The sequence below is a fragment of the Paroedura picta genome, chromosome 7, assembly GCF_049243985.1.
Source record: "Paroedura picta isolate Pp20150507F chromosome 7, Ppicta_v3.0, whole genome shotgun sequence".
NCBI classification, from domain to species: domain Eukaryota; kingdom Metazoa; phylum Chordata; class Lepidosauria; order Squamata; family Gekkonidae; genus Paroedura; species Paroedura picta.
The window spans coordinates 112,069,138-112,084,731 of NC_135375.1; the positions used below are offsets into that span (position 1 = coordinate 112,069,138).

At 48.5% G+C, this 15,594-nt stretch overlaps 1 protein-coding gene across 3 annotated transcripts in view; it reads right to left on the reverse strand.

Moving 5' to 3' along the window:
* Positions 1 to 15,594, reverse strand: part of LRMDA (leucine rich melanocyte differentiation associated) — a 941,975-nt gene that overhangs the window by 411,425 nt on the left and 514,956 nt on the right. For all 3 annotated transcript variants that reach the window (XM_077345966.1, XM_077345968.1, XM_077345967.1), the window contains one exon: positions 7,598 to 7,726. In XM_077345966.1, the coding sequence (XP_077202081.1) occupies positions 7,598 to 7,726 (129 nt within the window). The remainder of the gene's footprint in view (positions 1 to 7,597; positions 7,727 to 15,594) is intronic.

The following is a 15,594-nucleotide window of genomic DNA, read 5'->3' on the forward strand; positions in this document are numbered from 1 at the left end:
TACCACTTCAGATGACGTAAATCTCCAGTTACCCTGGAGAAAAGGACTTCTGGGGGGTTGTGTCATTCTGTGTCATTTTATCCCAGGGGTAGTCAAACTGCGGCTCTCCAGATGCCCATGGACTACAATTCCCATGAGCCCCTGCCAAAGAATGCTGGCAGGGGCTCATGGGAATTGTAGTCCATGGACATCTGGAAGGCCGCAGTTTGACTACTCCTGTTCTATCCCACCGAGGTCCTTCCCCTTCACAACCCGCCTCCCCTGGCTCCACCCGCAAAATCTTCAGGAATTCCCCCCCCCCCAGATTTGGCAATCCTAAGAACAGATCTTTGCCTCCTTCCCCTGGCACCATTTGAAAATCCTCTCCCAAGGAAGCACTTGATTCATTCTTGGGTCCCCATTCCTCATCCCATGTGATGGCTTGTTTCACACATTACACGGAGGCAAACTCCAGAGTTATCACTGAGACGGACAACCAATCACAGCTGCTTGCACAACTGCAGCTTATGATGGATTTACTTTCAACTGCAGTCACTTTTTACATTTCGGGTTTACAATTAAAAACATCTTAAGGTTCGCACTTCGAAGTATAACATGGTAGAGTGGGACAATCTGATTTAAAAGGGCTTGTCTAATATAACCGACATGAAGCATCTTGTAAGTTTGAGACACTTCAAAACATTTAAAAGATGGTTACAAAGAGGGATGGTGCTCTCTGACCTACCGTTCTTTGAGGTATAGGAGATAATAAATAGAGACACTTGGAACAATTTAAATAGGGATAGACACTTGGAATGTAAACCAATTTCTTGTATATGCCTGTTGTTACGCACCCTGAACCAACTGGGAAGGGTGGGTTTTAAAAACAAGTAAGGACGATGATGATGATGATGATGATGATGATGATGATGATGATGATGATGATGATGATGATGATGATGTACCCTTTATGTGTCTTCAACTCTGGTCATAGTTCCCAGCACTGCAACGCAAGTGAGTCCTGCTGCTGGCAGGAGGGAAAGGCAGAATAACAGCAGAGCTGACTCAGGCCAATCCCGCACGGGCAAAAAGGCCGGGAGGGTGGTCATATGGCTAATCACCGCTTCCACGTGACATCACAGCCGGGGCAGGCCTCTCCTGGGCCCGGCACGCATTAGGCTGTCGTTGTCTTGCTTTAAGGGAACGCAGATGTTTTCCATATTCCCGCAGGAGCTCCATAAACCAACAGGGCCCAGCCCAGAGGAGGCCTGTGTGGACATGTAAGGCCTGGAGGGGACGGGAAATGCCCCACTTGGTTTTGCACCACCATGGGGCTAACTGGGGCAATTTATTTTGCAGGAAAGTGGGATTGCCATCTCATCTCACGCAAAACCCCTTCCTGCAAACACCCTCCCCCATTCCACCCTGGCTACGTCTGTTGGGACACACAAATCCGGGGCAGATCGGGTCCGTTGCTGAAACGTGTCCCTTGTGAGGACACAGAAAGCAGCGGAACAGGCAGCTCTGCTGCAAGGCGCCGGTGATGGCCCGGAGTGGCACCGCTGGTGAGGAATTGCCCATGGTGATGTCGTTTTTCTTGGAATCTGTAAAATTCCTACAGTGTTGCTCAGGCATGTGTGTGATGTCACTTCTGGGGCTTTGCCCGGGAGAGGTTTCACAACACTGGTGCATCCATTTTCCAGGTGCCACCAGAAACAGGCTGGAAACCCGACAGCTTTCGCAGGGGATAATATCTAAATGCCACCCACGAACCACGGCCAAGAAAACAAAGAAAGAAATGGGAAGAAAGATCAGAGAAAACAAATTGCCAGTACAACATATGGAAGTATGCTAGGCCCTGCCTGCATATTTACGATATGCAACAGAGATTAGGGGTCTCCTCACGTTCTCACGGTAGCCCTCCCGAAATGAATGCCAGACAGCACAAAGGACATCCCAAGAGACATTTCCCACCTCCGTCTGTAAGTCTATACTCCCTCCCAACCACCCTTATAAGGTCAGAGGAATAATTTCTGTGCAAACACCAATGTGCTAATTACTGTCACAACACATTGCTGAAATGCAGAGAACCTGTTATAAAGCTTAGCAGATGGGTTGGTTGTCGCCGACAGGCACACAATACCTGAGGGCCTGACTTCAGGGTTTCAAAGCATTTGTTGTTGTTGTTTAATTCTCATCTCTTTCAAGTGCTGCTCAACTTACACGGTGATTCTGCACAGCTACCTGCGCGGGAAAGTAACACCTGACCAGACCTTTAATCTGTACACCGAGCAGTAGGACTATCAGGTTTGACAACATGATAGCCGCTGATGGGGTTGGGGAGACTAAGCCGCCCAGAGGACTCCTGACTCCTTCCTCCACTTTCCAGATATCAACAGCTTGGTAGATGTTCCAAGGAAATGTGAGACATGTCTTCTGCCAACATGTTCTCATGCCCCAGCCTTTCCCATAAGGTACTGTTCCACCAGACTCCAACTGAGCCAGCTGCCAAATCCCTCGAGGACATGAGGGTGATAGGGAAGGAGCTGTCATGACGATCAATTGGAAGAGAGGAATGGTGGAGCCAACGACAGCCATCAGTCAACCATCTGAACCAAGACAACCATCTGAACCATCTGACCAAAGACACCCACTAACATAGCTTGTCTGGTCTCATCGTTGAGTGACCTTCTAGAAAGTTGTAAAAAGACAAACAAACAAACAAACAAAAACCCCTCTGTTGTTCTGAAAAGTTTTATTTTAATTAAACCCAGAATTGATTTTGGTGGTGTTGGGATTCATATGAATTTTGGTGGTGTGGTTTGGATTATTCAATGGGATGTTTTTATTGTTGTGAACCACCCTGAGCCCGTATGGGGAGGGGCGGTATACACATGAAATACTGTTGGTTTTGTTATTATCTGTTGGCTACCCCACTACTCAGAGTGACCAGTAGGGTTGAGCGGTTCGGCGACCGAAGCAGCTGTTCCAGCCTGAAGCAGCCAGCACTGCTTTGGGCTGGAACGGCCACTTCAGCCAGCGAACCGCACAACCCTAGCAGTGCCTGGGCTTTGGCCATCATGACTACTGCCCTATTGAATGGGGACCCTGAAGAGATGAGGGTGGGCCTTGGAGTGAGCCTTGGGTGATCCTTGGACATCTTCCAGAGGTTCTGCCATTTTCGGGAAGTGTGGCCTAGCAGCCGTCTTTCAAAGGGGGAGGGGAAAGATTTGAGGTTTTGCTATTTCATTGTTGATTTTAAATGGGAAATGTTTCTAACTACTATTTTAGGCTGCGCTGAATGACAAAGAAAAGCGGGACACAAATATTTAAGAATATCAAATAACTTCTGGAGTACCCAGAAGGGGAGAATGTCGAGTATGAATGAAGCAAATAAATAAAGTTTTAAACTTAGCTGGCTTCCGTTGTCATTACTGGATTTTAAATGCGTATGTTAAGGGTTCGGATTCTGTTCTTAGATGCCTTGTGACCAAACAGAGTGGGGGGAAGGATGTAGATATTCACACATATTTCAAATAAATACAGGGCTGCACTTTTGGCTATTAAGCAGAGGCTGATTCACCAAACTCCTGTGGGGGTCCAAGTCCCTCCAAATGCAAATACTATTAAAATGATAGCATTGGAAGGGGCCATCGAGGACATCTAGTCCAACCCCCTGCTCAACGCAGGATCCACCTAAAGCATCCATGAAAAGTATATGTCCAGCTGCTGCTTGAAGACTACCAGTGAGGGGGAGCTCACCACCACCTTAGGCAGCCTATTCCACTGCTGAACTACTCAGACTGTAAAATCCCCCACCCGATATCTAGGTAGCACTGTTCTACGTGTACTTTAAGTACATTACTGCTGGTCTTATCCACTGCTGCCAACAGGGATGACAGAGTAGGTCATCGGAGCACTGGAGGGGGGGGGGGAGCTCTCTCTCAAACCGGCCTCAAACAAATGCCTGGTGGAAGAGCTCTGTTTTACAGGACTTGTGGAACTGTGATAGCTCTGCCAGGGCCCTCAGTTCATCCGGGATCTCATTCCACCAGATTCAGGTGGCAGACAGGGTGGTGTGAAGCAGAACAAAGTTCAGGTCCAGAGGGATCGATAGGACCAATAAAGCGGTGGTATATAAATGAATGAATGAATGAATGAATGAATGAATGAATGAATGAATGAATGAATGTGTTATTCGAGGTGCATTCAAGGACTGTTTAATGTTTATTATTTACTTATTGCTGTATTTTATTTTTAATGAATTGTTAGCTACCATGAGTTGGCTGGCAGAGGCCTATCTCTTCCACTTAATATTTCTGGTAAGGGTTTGGAGGAGGAATGTGTCCCATGGCTTAAAAGCCACTCAGTGCTTAACACTCACTCAGGGCTACTGTCCCGCCCCCAAGTGCCTCCTCCTCCAATCGGCTGGCCTGTCTGTCCAGCAGCCAGCCAATCACCTTCCGTCCCCCACCCCTGACCACCCCTCCTCCTTCCACTTCCCACCGAGGCTCAGAGGCTACAGATCCCTGCTGCGTGAGAGCTGCCCCTGCTGGTGAGTTCTCTGCCTGGGAGCCTCCAGCCCTGGGCCTTGGAGCTCCCTGGCAGGGTGCCTTGCCCCTAGAAGACCAAGCCACCCTAACAGCTGCCTGCAGCCTTTCCAGGTCCTGGGGGGAGGGGGAGGCCATCTGCAGAGTTCTTCCAACCCACCCCCCAATCTAGCGCCTGTTGTGTTCCTGAATGCAACAGGCTTGGCCCCTAGTAAATAAATAAATTCACTGATTGAACAAACAAACAAACAAGATTTTGTGGTCTTAAGGGTGCCAGTGGATTTGAACTTTGCCCTTTTTCTAAACACCGTCCCTTTAAAACATATTGCTTTGAACGAATTACAAAATACAAAGTGAAGCACAATATATATTAATTTTATCCCCCCCCCCCACCTAAGGCTGAACACTGTTAACTGGAGGTTCAGCTGCCTAGTGATTTGGTCAATTTGCTTTCTGTACACTTTGGATAATATCTATGGGGCCCAAGAGGTTAATTTCAGCTTTCAAGAAACATTCAGCCACTACCTTGCTATGCAAAAGCATAGCCGCCAATGCTGCTGAAGAGCAAAACAGACCAGGGGAGGGTAAAGGAGAGGCCCCTGCAGATGTTCTGGTAGTAGACTATGCCTTCAAGTCACAGCTGGCTTATGATGACCGTTCATGAGGTTTTCAAGGCAAGAGATGTTTGTCACTGCTTGCCTCTGTGTGGTGAACCTGGGCTTCCTTGGTGGGTCTTCTCCCTGGAGGTTTATCCCAATCCCCTTACCTATTGCTCAGCTTGCATGGGGTTCACTTCACTCACAGCCTTTCTGACCTGGTTACCCACTATGAATTGTGTGTGAGCCCTTCAGAAACTTTTGTGTATGTGTGTACAAAACGCACCGCTTTCAATTATTTGCAGTGTGCGCTCTGTCTCCCTCTACCAGCATCTCCAAGACCGTTTCGTTTTGTCTGGCCTATCCCCAGTTGTGGTTACTGGCCCGCTTTCAAGTGTTGGTTACCTATGTTTAAATGGATTATTTTATAATCCTAACTGCATTTACAAGCGCTTAAACATTTTAATGTCTTACCGCCTTGTGGACCTGATTGGGTGGAAAACTGGCACAACTATTTCAACTAAATACAAATAAATTCAGAAGACAAAGTAAGGATCCAGTCCCATCTTGTTTCTTGGAGAGACTTTGTCCCCCCCTGTTCTCTGTATGGCCTCTCAGCAATGGGTAATCAGTAAACTTTGACAGCCAAAGGTATATCCTAGGAGGCCACTCACATGAACCTGCCTTCTACCAAATCAGACCAATGGGCCATCAAGATCAGTCCTGTCTACTCTGATTGGCAGGATCCCAGGCAGAGGACTTTCCCTTCACCTCCTGTTTGGTCCTTTTTACTTGAAGGTGCTAGGAACTGAACCTGGGACCTTCTGCGTGCCACCATAGCTACTGGGGAGGGTTGGGAGGCCAAAAGGGTCCTCTTGAGGGAGGGGAAAGGGAGGGAGGGAAGAAGAAGAGGTTGCCTGATTCACATAGGATACGAGTTCTGCTTTTGTACCCACCCCACTCCCCACGCACACCTCACAGAAGGCGGAGGACAATGGCTTCCAGGAGAAGTGTTGGTGGTGACACCCAATTGGAGTGTCACAAGGCTCTTTGGCCCCCAGTGGCTGCTTTCATCCATCATGCACAGGGGCACCAGCATCAGATGAGTCTCACTCGGGACCACAGAGGCCACGGGCAGGGGGGAACCCCCCTTGACATTGGCCCACTAGGGTTCTTCATGGTGGCCTTAATGGTCAATCCTCTCCCATTCAGGGTGTACACAGGGTCTCTCAGTCTCCATTCCTAACCGGTAACACTGATCTTGCTTACTGGAATAGTTCCCAGGATTACTGATGTACATGAGAAGAGTTTAGAACAATCTAATCTTCTCCTTAATGGCTTAATATCAGCATTCTTATGATTAGCATCATTACTATCCTTCATGACATACATCAATGCCAAGGAAACGGTGTCAAAAATATCGTTTCACATTCAGGGATCTGCAAATGATTTAGAATTTTGCCTCATCAGAAAAGACCCTCTATAGTAGGGGTAGTCAAACTGTGGCCCTCCAGATGTCCCTGGACTACAATTCCCATGAGCATTCGCTGGCAGGGGTTCCTGGGAATTGTAGTCCATGGACATCTGGAGGGCCGCAGTTTGACTACCCCTGCTCTATAGCAATTTGCCAGGTGGGCCACTTCTGGCGGGAAACGGTTCTGCCCTAAAACAGTTCCTAACAAGTTCCCTGAACAGCATAAGACAAAACACACAACGGAAAAGTTTTCTGCCAGGAATATGAAGCGAAGCTACAGCTGAAAGGGAAAGTGGCTTTGGTTTTTATGTGGGGTTTCTGTTGGCCTCAGAATGCAGAACTCCAGGAATTGTGGTCTACCAACAACAGGGATCGAGGCCTCTCTTCAACGGTTGCAGGATAAGGATCATGCCCGCCGTGCTCCCGTTTGGAGCCGGGAAGCAGAACCAGCTCTCTCCCCTGCATAGGCCCTCTGTGCCCATTACAGGGCCTCCATCTCTCCAGGGGGGAGCTTGTTTCAGCCTAGCCCCTTGAGCAGCTGCAGCCCCCCAGTCCCTCCAGAAATCTATTTCTTCCCAAAGCATTCCTTCCGGGAAAGCCAACGCTGCGCTCTCGTTTCAGTGCTCACTCAATTCCACTAGAGGTCAGCCTGGCACAGAACCCGGGCGAGATGGGAGCCCTTCCCAGGCAAGCTGGCGGCTCTTTCCCCCCGCTCAGTCTATTAACAAAGATTCCTTCAGAGCCATAAACTTCAGGCTCAGGCTACAAAAAAAGAAATGGGAGCAACAGGAAGATGCAAGGAGACACTTCGTTTATGAATGGCCCGCCATCCATTGCGGTGGCGCATTCTGTGTGACAAGAGAAAAGAGGGAGAATGTTTTGCCCGCCTAGGAACGCTATCCCCCGTACTTTAATTTGGCTGACCCATAAGCACACTCTGACATTTTTTTTTTGGGGGGGGGGTTCTCATCCCCTTCCCCTCCCCCTCCAGGAAGGATATTTGGTTCTTGTTGAGCATAAGGGTGTGGAGGTGCGGTAGCCTGGGCAACCGGAGGTCATTCCCAAGGAGATTGTTGTCCAAGATCAGCTCTTCCAAGCCGCAAAACGCCTCCAGTCCTTCCAGCGACCTGCAACGACAAAGGCGAGGGGGGGAAATTACACACCACTAAATCAGGGAGGCCATCATGAGTGGAAATAAATATTTTAGCCTTCCTTTTCAAGGAGCGGGGAAGAATTTTGGTTCAGTCCTGTCGGGAGGACTGAATGACAAGAATTAGTGGCAAAGGGAGTGCCGGCCGAGAGACTCATCCCTCCCCGGGTGGCAGGATGAAGGATGGGGGTCACTTAGTGAGTAGCCAGGATCTCCAACAAAAGGTTTCAGAGAGGAGGCCCGCAGGATGAATTTGTCAATGTCTTGTGCCTTCAGGCACCCCGCCTTGCCTGACCCTAACCTCCATTCCCAAGATAAATAACTCTGTCACAGTTCACCTTCATTCCCTGGACACAAATTTAAGTTGTCATCCATCATTTCTGCCATGCAATATCATACCCCACTAACAATAATAAATACAACTTCAAGAATTGTGTCTTGGCAGCTACCCGATAGATATAAAAGCTACAGGGGAGGGGGGGGAAATCTAAGGGAATTATTTTTTCTTTCTCCATTTACATTTTTTTTTAAAGAAAAAAGAAAAATAACTACTTAGTTTGCTCTCTCTCTCTTTTCTGTTGTGGTCGTGGATTTATTTTGAAGCAAAATGTGTAGTGTTTGAGAGCTGCTCCAGAACTCGAAACAAAAGATGGTATTTTCACCTGGCCAGCTTGACCATCAGGAGAAAAAAATATATTTTAAAAAAACGACAACAACCAAGAAGCAAAATCTTTCCAGCCTGGAAGCCCGGCTCTCAGGGTTGTAAACATGCAGGCATCTGGCAGCCAATTAAGGAATCTACGAGAAAGGAATGCAAGAGGCTTTCTTGGGGCACCCGCCTCGAGGTTAACTCTTAATTTTATCGCTTTGCAAGTTCTGCTGGCCCTGGCCAGTGCGGGGTGGGGAGGGCGAAGGTTCTTGGCATTAATCAAGTAAGATGGGCGTGGGACATGGAGCACCCAGGGAGGCAGGTTGGCACCAAGACGCCGCGGACAAATGGCTTTGCTGAGCCTGCAGGACTTGACAGCTGAGCTACCAGGAGGGGACGGATCATCCTTTTATCTCCTTGCTATTTCACGGAATGTGATGAATCAGGGAGACGCAAGTCTATACTATTTATTCATTATCCGATGACATTTATACGGAAGGGAATTATGGCCTCCCTCATCCCTACCCTGCTTCCAGGTCCACAGAAGAAATGCTCTGTTAGGGACAGAGTTGGGTATTAATGTCTGGGGGTTGGGGGGGTGGTGCCCACTTTAGAAAAAGTGCAAACTACTCTTTATCCATCCTGTGCAAAATTCAAACTCGGGGCCAGGGGAGGGGAGTCTGGCGAGGTGCTCTAAAAAAATGCACAGCAACAAAGTGGAGGGGGGAATCAAAGGGACAAATCTAGAGTCCATGGGCACCTTTTAGACCAACCAAGTTTTATTCAAGGGATGAGCTTTTGTGTGCGCGCACGCTTCCTCGGATACAATAAATGTGCGCATGCACATGAAAGCTCATACTTTGAATAGAAATTTGCTGGTCTGAAAAGTGCCACTGGACTTAAATTTGTTCTGCTACTTCAGACCAACAGGGCTGCCAACCTGGGTCTATCTTCACGGAAGAGAAATCAAAGAGGCAGCCTTCAAGCGATGCCTTAACCTGGGGAGATTCTGCTTCTCAAGACTGACTTAACTCTGTGGGTTCCAGCCACACTGGAGCAGCATATATTTAAAGCAGGGGTAGTCAAACTGCGGCCCTCCAGATGTCCATGGACTACAATTCCCAGGAGCCCCTGCCAGCGAATGCTTCTGGGAATTGTAGTCCATGGACATCTGGGGGGCCGCAGTTTGACTACCCCTGATTTAAAGGGATGAAAATATTACAAAATATTTCTGCGGTTTCTTTTTTTTTTTTTTTTGAAAGGGAAGATAAGGTACCACCAGGTGCTCATTTTCTGCTCTTTCTCCTAGGCCCTCCTCTGCCTTTACGTCCAGAGTCCCTTCTTTGTAACAGCCCTCTTACCCTCTGGCTGGAATACAAGGGCTCAGGGATCCAGATCCTGACTCATTCCAACAAAGGGAGCTTTGCTTCTCGAATGTTGTCGGTCAGTACAGTGCTACTGGCTAAAAAGTAGCTCTTTTAGCACCAGGCTACAGTCCCAGAGAGCACATGGTCCCCAGCGATCCACATCCGGGAGGCCAAAATGTGGTTCTCCAGATGTCCATGGACTACAATGAGCAGGCAGGGGCTCATGGGAATAGTAGTCCATGGATGTCTGGAGAGCCAGTTTGGCCAGCTCCATGGGCAACGCACAAGTTTCCTGCGTATCAGGCAGATCCGCGATGAGGAAAGCGCAACTATCCTGTGGGAAGTTTACAATTTACATTTAAAAAACAAAACAGAACTAGGCTTTTTCAGCCCTTTGGGATTTCTGGAAGAAACAAAGGTTGACTGGTGATTTCTGCACAACGACTCTTATTTTATCCATTTCAGGTGTTCAGTGATGAAATCCCAAAGGCAGTTTCCTGGGAGTCAGCCCCATGTAATTAGACTGGGCTTACTTCTGAGTAGACTCACCTAGGATTGCTCCCCAAAAGCAATACACTTTAATCCCTACAACTCGTGTATCATCCGATTTTTTTCCCCAGTAGGCTTCAGCAACATCCAAAGTCTCTAAAGATATCAAAGGGCTCAAGAACTGGGGTGAAGAGGATTTAGAAAGCTTTATACTGCTATTCCATGCCTGCAAATGTCCTGCTCTTTCCAGTTTTTTTAATTGTCCAACCAACTCCCGACTGGAAAAGTTTCTCTGCACAATACATTATGGCACACAGAATTATGCTGAGTTCGACAAAGTCATCTTGTAGCATTTGACTTCTTGTTGCTACAGAATCTGGGATCTGTACTGCCGAACTATAATTGCCAAAGTTCAGAAACAGGAGGGATGGATGCCAGCCTCCAGGTGGGACCTGGGGATCCCCCAAGATCTCAGCTAATCCCAATACTAGAGAGGTAGATCAGTCCCTCTGGAGAAAATGGCTGCCCTGGGGGGGTGGACTCTGTGGCCTTGTACCCCACTGAGGTCCCTGCAGCCCTAATTAGAACAAGACAATCACGGTGACTCTTCAAAAGCCGAATGACGGGAAGGAGCAGCAAATTCAATTTGCAGCTACGATTGTTGGTTTTGGTTTACACGAAAAGCCAGCTGGTAACTGCCCCTTTAAACACTCAGCCCTCTATATAAATAGTTAGTAGTGGATTACATCCAGTCCTCAATTTATTGCCAGAGTTTCTAAATTTTATATATATTAAAAAAAAATACAGCCATAAACCTTTAGATCACTCTCTCTGCTTGCCAAGGGGAGTTCAGCAAAGGCCGCCTGCCTGTCAGCACCACGGAGCCTGATGGGATGCTAAGAGGAGATTTGTGAATCGGCCTGGCTGGGAGTCTGGTGTGTGTCAGGCCCAGAATATATACACGGCCCCTGAGTTATGCTAGGCAAGTAGAAGGCTCAGAGCGTGAGGATCTGCAAACCAGTCAGCAACTGGCAAGAGGAATAAATCAGGCACCCAAAACTGCAGGGAGGGGAACATAAGACAAGGCAGCGTCCCGTGGGAGTCAGAGAAAGTCCTCGGGACTCAAGCCGGGAGTCCCTGATTCCGGCAGGCCCTTGCCCTCCAGAGGGGAAGCTGAGCTAGAACGGCTGCTAAATTTCCAGGCAGGATCAGAGAAATGTCCTTTTCACAATTCCATCCACACACCTACTCAGGACTTGAGCTGTTCTTTTGGCAATGGAACCAACGTTAGGAGTCATGCTCTGGATTTTTTTTTTTTAGTATATATGGAGATGGCGATATCTTTATTAAGGCAAACGAAAAAAGTTGTTGAGTTGATCTTGTTCGAGTTAGGCTAACTGAAAGAGAAATGGGGAAAGGGAGAGATAAAAATACTTGGGGGGTGTGAGGCCAATTTTAAACATGGTGACAATCGTAAACATGGTGGAGGACTTCTGCTGTTTTAATGACTGAGTACCTGGCCTGGAGGGAAAAGAGCTCAGGCTGCTGCAAAGCATGCTGGGTAAAATGCCCATTCTCCCTTTGCCCACAGTGGCTCGGATCTAGCTCTAGTTATACTGCAGAGTCGCTTCTGAATTTTGATGTCATTTGTCATCTGTGGGGAATGAGCTAGAGCAGGGGTAGTCAACCTGTGGTCCTCCAGATGTCCATGGACTACAATTCCCATGAGCCCCTGCCAGGAAATGCTAATAGGGGCTCATGGGAATTGTAGTCCATGGACATCTGGAAGACCACAGGTTGACTACCCCTGAGCTAGAGCACATTTAGGGCAGGGGTAGTCAACCTGTGGTCCTCCAGATGTTCATGGACTACAATTCCCATGAGCCCTTGCCAGCGTTTGCTGGCAGGGGCTTGTGGGAATTGTAGTCCATGAACATCTGGAGGACCACAGGTTGACTACCCCTGATTTAGGAAACAAGCCATCCCACACAGATCCTGCTTAAGGTTCATTCCTTTCAGATGTATTCAGGGAAAGCTGTCATGTTGGTCTGAAGCAGCAGAAGGTCCAGTCAGGCACCTTCAGGATCACCAATTAATTCTGGTATAAGCTCTCATGTGCACGCACACTTCTTCAGATACCTGAGTCCACCTTTAGGAGCAACCAAGTTTTATGCATATATGAAGAAATATGCATGTACACGAATAAAACTCGGTTGGTCTTAAAGGTACCCCTGGCCTCAAAACGTTGTTTTCCTTTCAGATGTGTTTGCATGGAAGGAGGGGTCAGATTATCCCCTCTACAATGTGAACCAGTGATGTTTGCAGAGCCCTGGACCCAGGACGGGAGAGCTGCAAGTGACAGCATCGCATATGCACACACAAACACACGAAAAGATCCCTGGCTGCATCTCCACTCCCAGTTTCTCTGACCCGAATAGCTTTCCAAAGGGGGAAAGGAAGAGACTTTGGAACTATGGTTATCTGTATGTGAGATGCACACATGGGAGGATCTTGGCTTTCAGCTTGTGGTTTACATGCCATTTTTGTCTGACTGCCTTGTGGGTCACCACCCCGATCCTGATGGCCACAACACGGATGTTGTATCAGAGGAATAAGCATATGTAACCTAATTTTTCTTTCCCCACGTCTTTAGGATTCGGAACCCAAAGTCCCACTTTCCAGAACAATACAGTCTTGAGTTAGCGCCGTCAATTCCTACAACTGCCACATGCCTCAGTTTCCAAGTACTGAGTAGGGATTGTATCTAACTACAAGCTTATGCCCAGGAGATTCTAAAGCCAAGTGTATTTCTAGAGGGTTTCAAGAACTACAGCTGAGAAACACTATTTACGGAGAAGGGATTATCCTCACTGTTTCTGCTGGATGTTAGTGTATAGCTTAAGAACATCAGAAGAGCCCTGCTGGATCAGGCCAGAAAGGATCCATCTAGACCAGCCTCCTGTCAGTTCCTTTGGAGAGCCAGCAACAGGGCAGACAGGCAGAGGCCTTCCCCTGATAGGAACCTCAGAAAAGCCCTGCTGGATCAGACCAGGGAGGGTCCACCTAGTCCAGCCTCCTGTCTCACACAGCGGCCAGCCAGCTCCTCTGTAGGGCCAACAACCGTGGCTTAGTGCCACTGACAGACCTACCCGCATGGATCTATCCAATCCTCTTTTAAGGTCACCTGTGCCTTTGGGCACCACTACCTGGGCCTGCTTCTGCTCTCAACGGGTTCCGAGTGTTAAAACAAGAGCAGAACTCGAGAGTGGTCAAGGGAAAGCTCTCGGCTCCTAGCAAAGGACCTTCTGCCTGTCTTAGTGAATTAGCAGAAAGAGAGCGGAGGCTGAATGCCACCAATGCCGCCCAGGGCTTGCCAGGTAGAGGTCATCCCCAGGTGGCTCAGAGGGTCGGTCAATATCGCTCAAGCGTGCCGCATCCTAACAACGTGAAAAGCATCCCGTTCCCTCACCCCACAGGTACCGTCTCCTTTCCCTCATGGGCCAGCCAGGCAGCCAGCCAGGCAGCCAGGCAGCCTCACGCGTCCACTCCCCAAGGAGCGCCAGATGTCGCCGGGAGATTGCCGGGGCCAGCGCCTCATCAAAATGACAAGAACCTCCCGACGCATTCAGCCCTGCCTGATTCCAAGAGAAAGAACTTTGGAGTTTCCACTGTAATTAACCCTCTCCTCGTTAAGATAATTATGATCAAGCTCCCTGTCACAGCTAATATCACGGCATCATTGCCCATGGCTCACGCGTCGCCCTCATTAGCTTACAAAAACAGTGCGCTGAGCTGGCCCTCCAAGGCCCCTGCCCACCTGACGCCACGGATCCGAGATGGCAAAAAGCAGGCCTTTGGAACACCGCAGTTTTCTTACAAGCTCTTCCACTCAAGGTCAGATTTCCCTCCAAGCTGGGTTGGGCACTTTGGCGTCCAAAGCGACCGTTCACGCCGGAAGCAGCCAGCGCCATTCTGAAGAAAGGGGCTGCTCTGGTGGGGGGACACTAGGGCAATATAACCTACTGAGGTTTCTACCTTCCCCAGAATCCACCCACCTCATGGTAGAAAGGTAAAGGTGTCCCCTGTGCAAGCACCAAGTCATGTCTGACCCTTGGGGTGACGCCCCCTAGCGTTTTCATGGCAGACTCAATACGGGGTGGTTTGCCAGTGCCTTCCCCAGTCATTACCGTTTACCCCCCAGCAAGCTGGGTACTCGTTTTACCGACCTCGGAAGGATGGAAGGCTGAGTCAACCTTGAGCTGGCTGCTGGGATTGAACTCCCAGCCTCATGGGCAGACAGCTTCAGACAGCATGTTGGCTGCTTTGCCACCCTGCGCCACAAGAGGCTTTTACCAACCCCATGCCCCACCCTCAAATCTCCAAGAACGTGCCAACCCTGTGTGGTGTAGTGGTGTAGTGGTTAGCATGCTAGACAAGCCTCTGGGAGATGGGCCTGGTTCAACTCACCACTCAGGTCATGGGATCTTCCTGACATGCAGCCAGTCCCTCCTGCTCAGCCGAACCAGCCTCACAGGGCTGTTGTGGGATGGAAGGGAAGAGAGAAGATGAACAGAAGCCCTTTGATGGGGAGGGGCATATGGAGAGAAATATGGTACGTAAATGAAGTCAAGAGGTGAAGATCTCACCTGGCAGGAATCACTTCTGCCCGGGGCCTTTGAAAAAGCAGCAGCAGAAGCAGATACGCTGTGTCCGCCAAAGCAAAACACAAACCAAATGTCTGAAAGACAGTTGTTAATTTGGGAGCTTCAATCAACACATATTTAATAGACGTTTAATTAAGACGTCTGACTCATTCCAAATAACAGCACCTTCCTTCTTTCCCTTCTCATCATATATACAGCAGAGGTTTGGGATGTCCCAATGAACTTGTATTGTCTGGGGGTAACAAATTAAAGACACCAAATAGGAAAGCTTTTCTAAAATTTAAAGGTCAATTTAAAGAACACTGAATTGGTCACCGTTTTGCCCGGCCAACCTATCACATGACAGCTAGACCATTTCATCAACCTAGCAGGAGGCAAAATGCTTTTCTCCAAGACGGCACTCAGCAATTCACAGGAAGGAATGTCGATACAATAAAACAAGTGAATACAAGGGGCCATTCCGCACAATGACCAAAGTTGCTAAATGTTAGCAGTATGCAGAAACGCTATATTTAATAGTGGGATTTCATCATTCCGCACATCTTCAATTCTAGTGGAATACTAAAGTCCCAGTAGCAGTCTATTCATTCTCCACAGGTTTCCAGTCTCGCCGGAATCGCAACAAAGGAGGCGATATTTTTCCATGCTTCTTCCCGTCCCTGGCCGTCAATCAAAC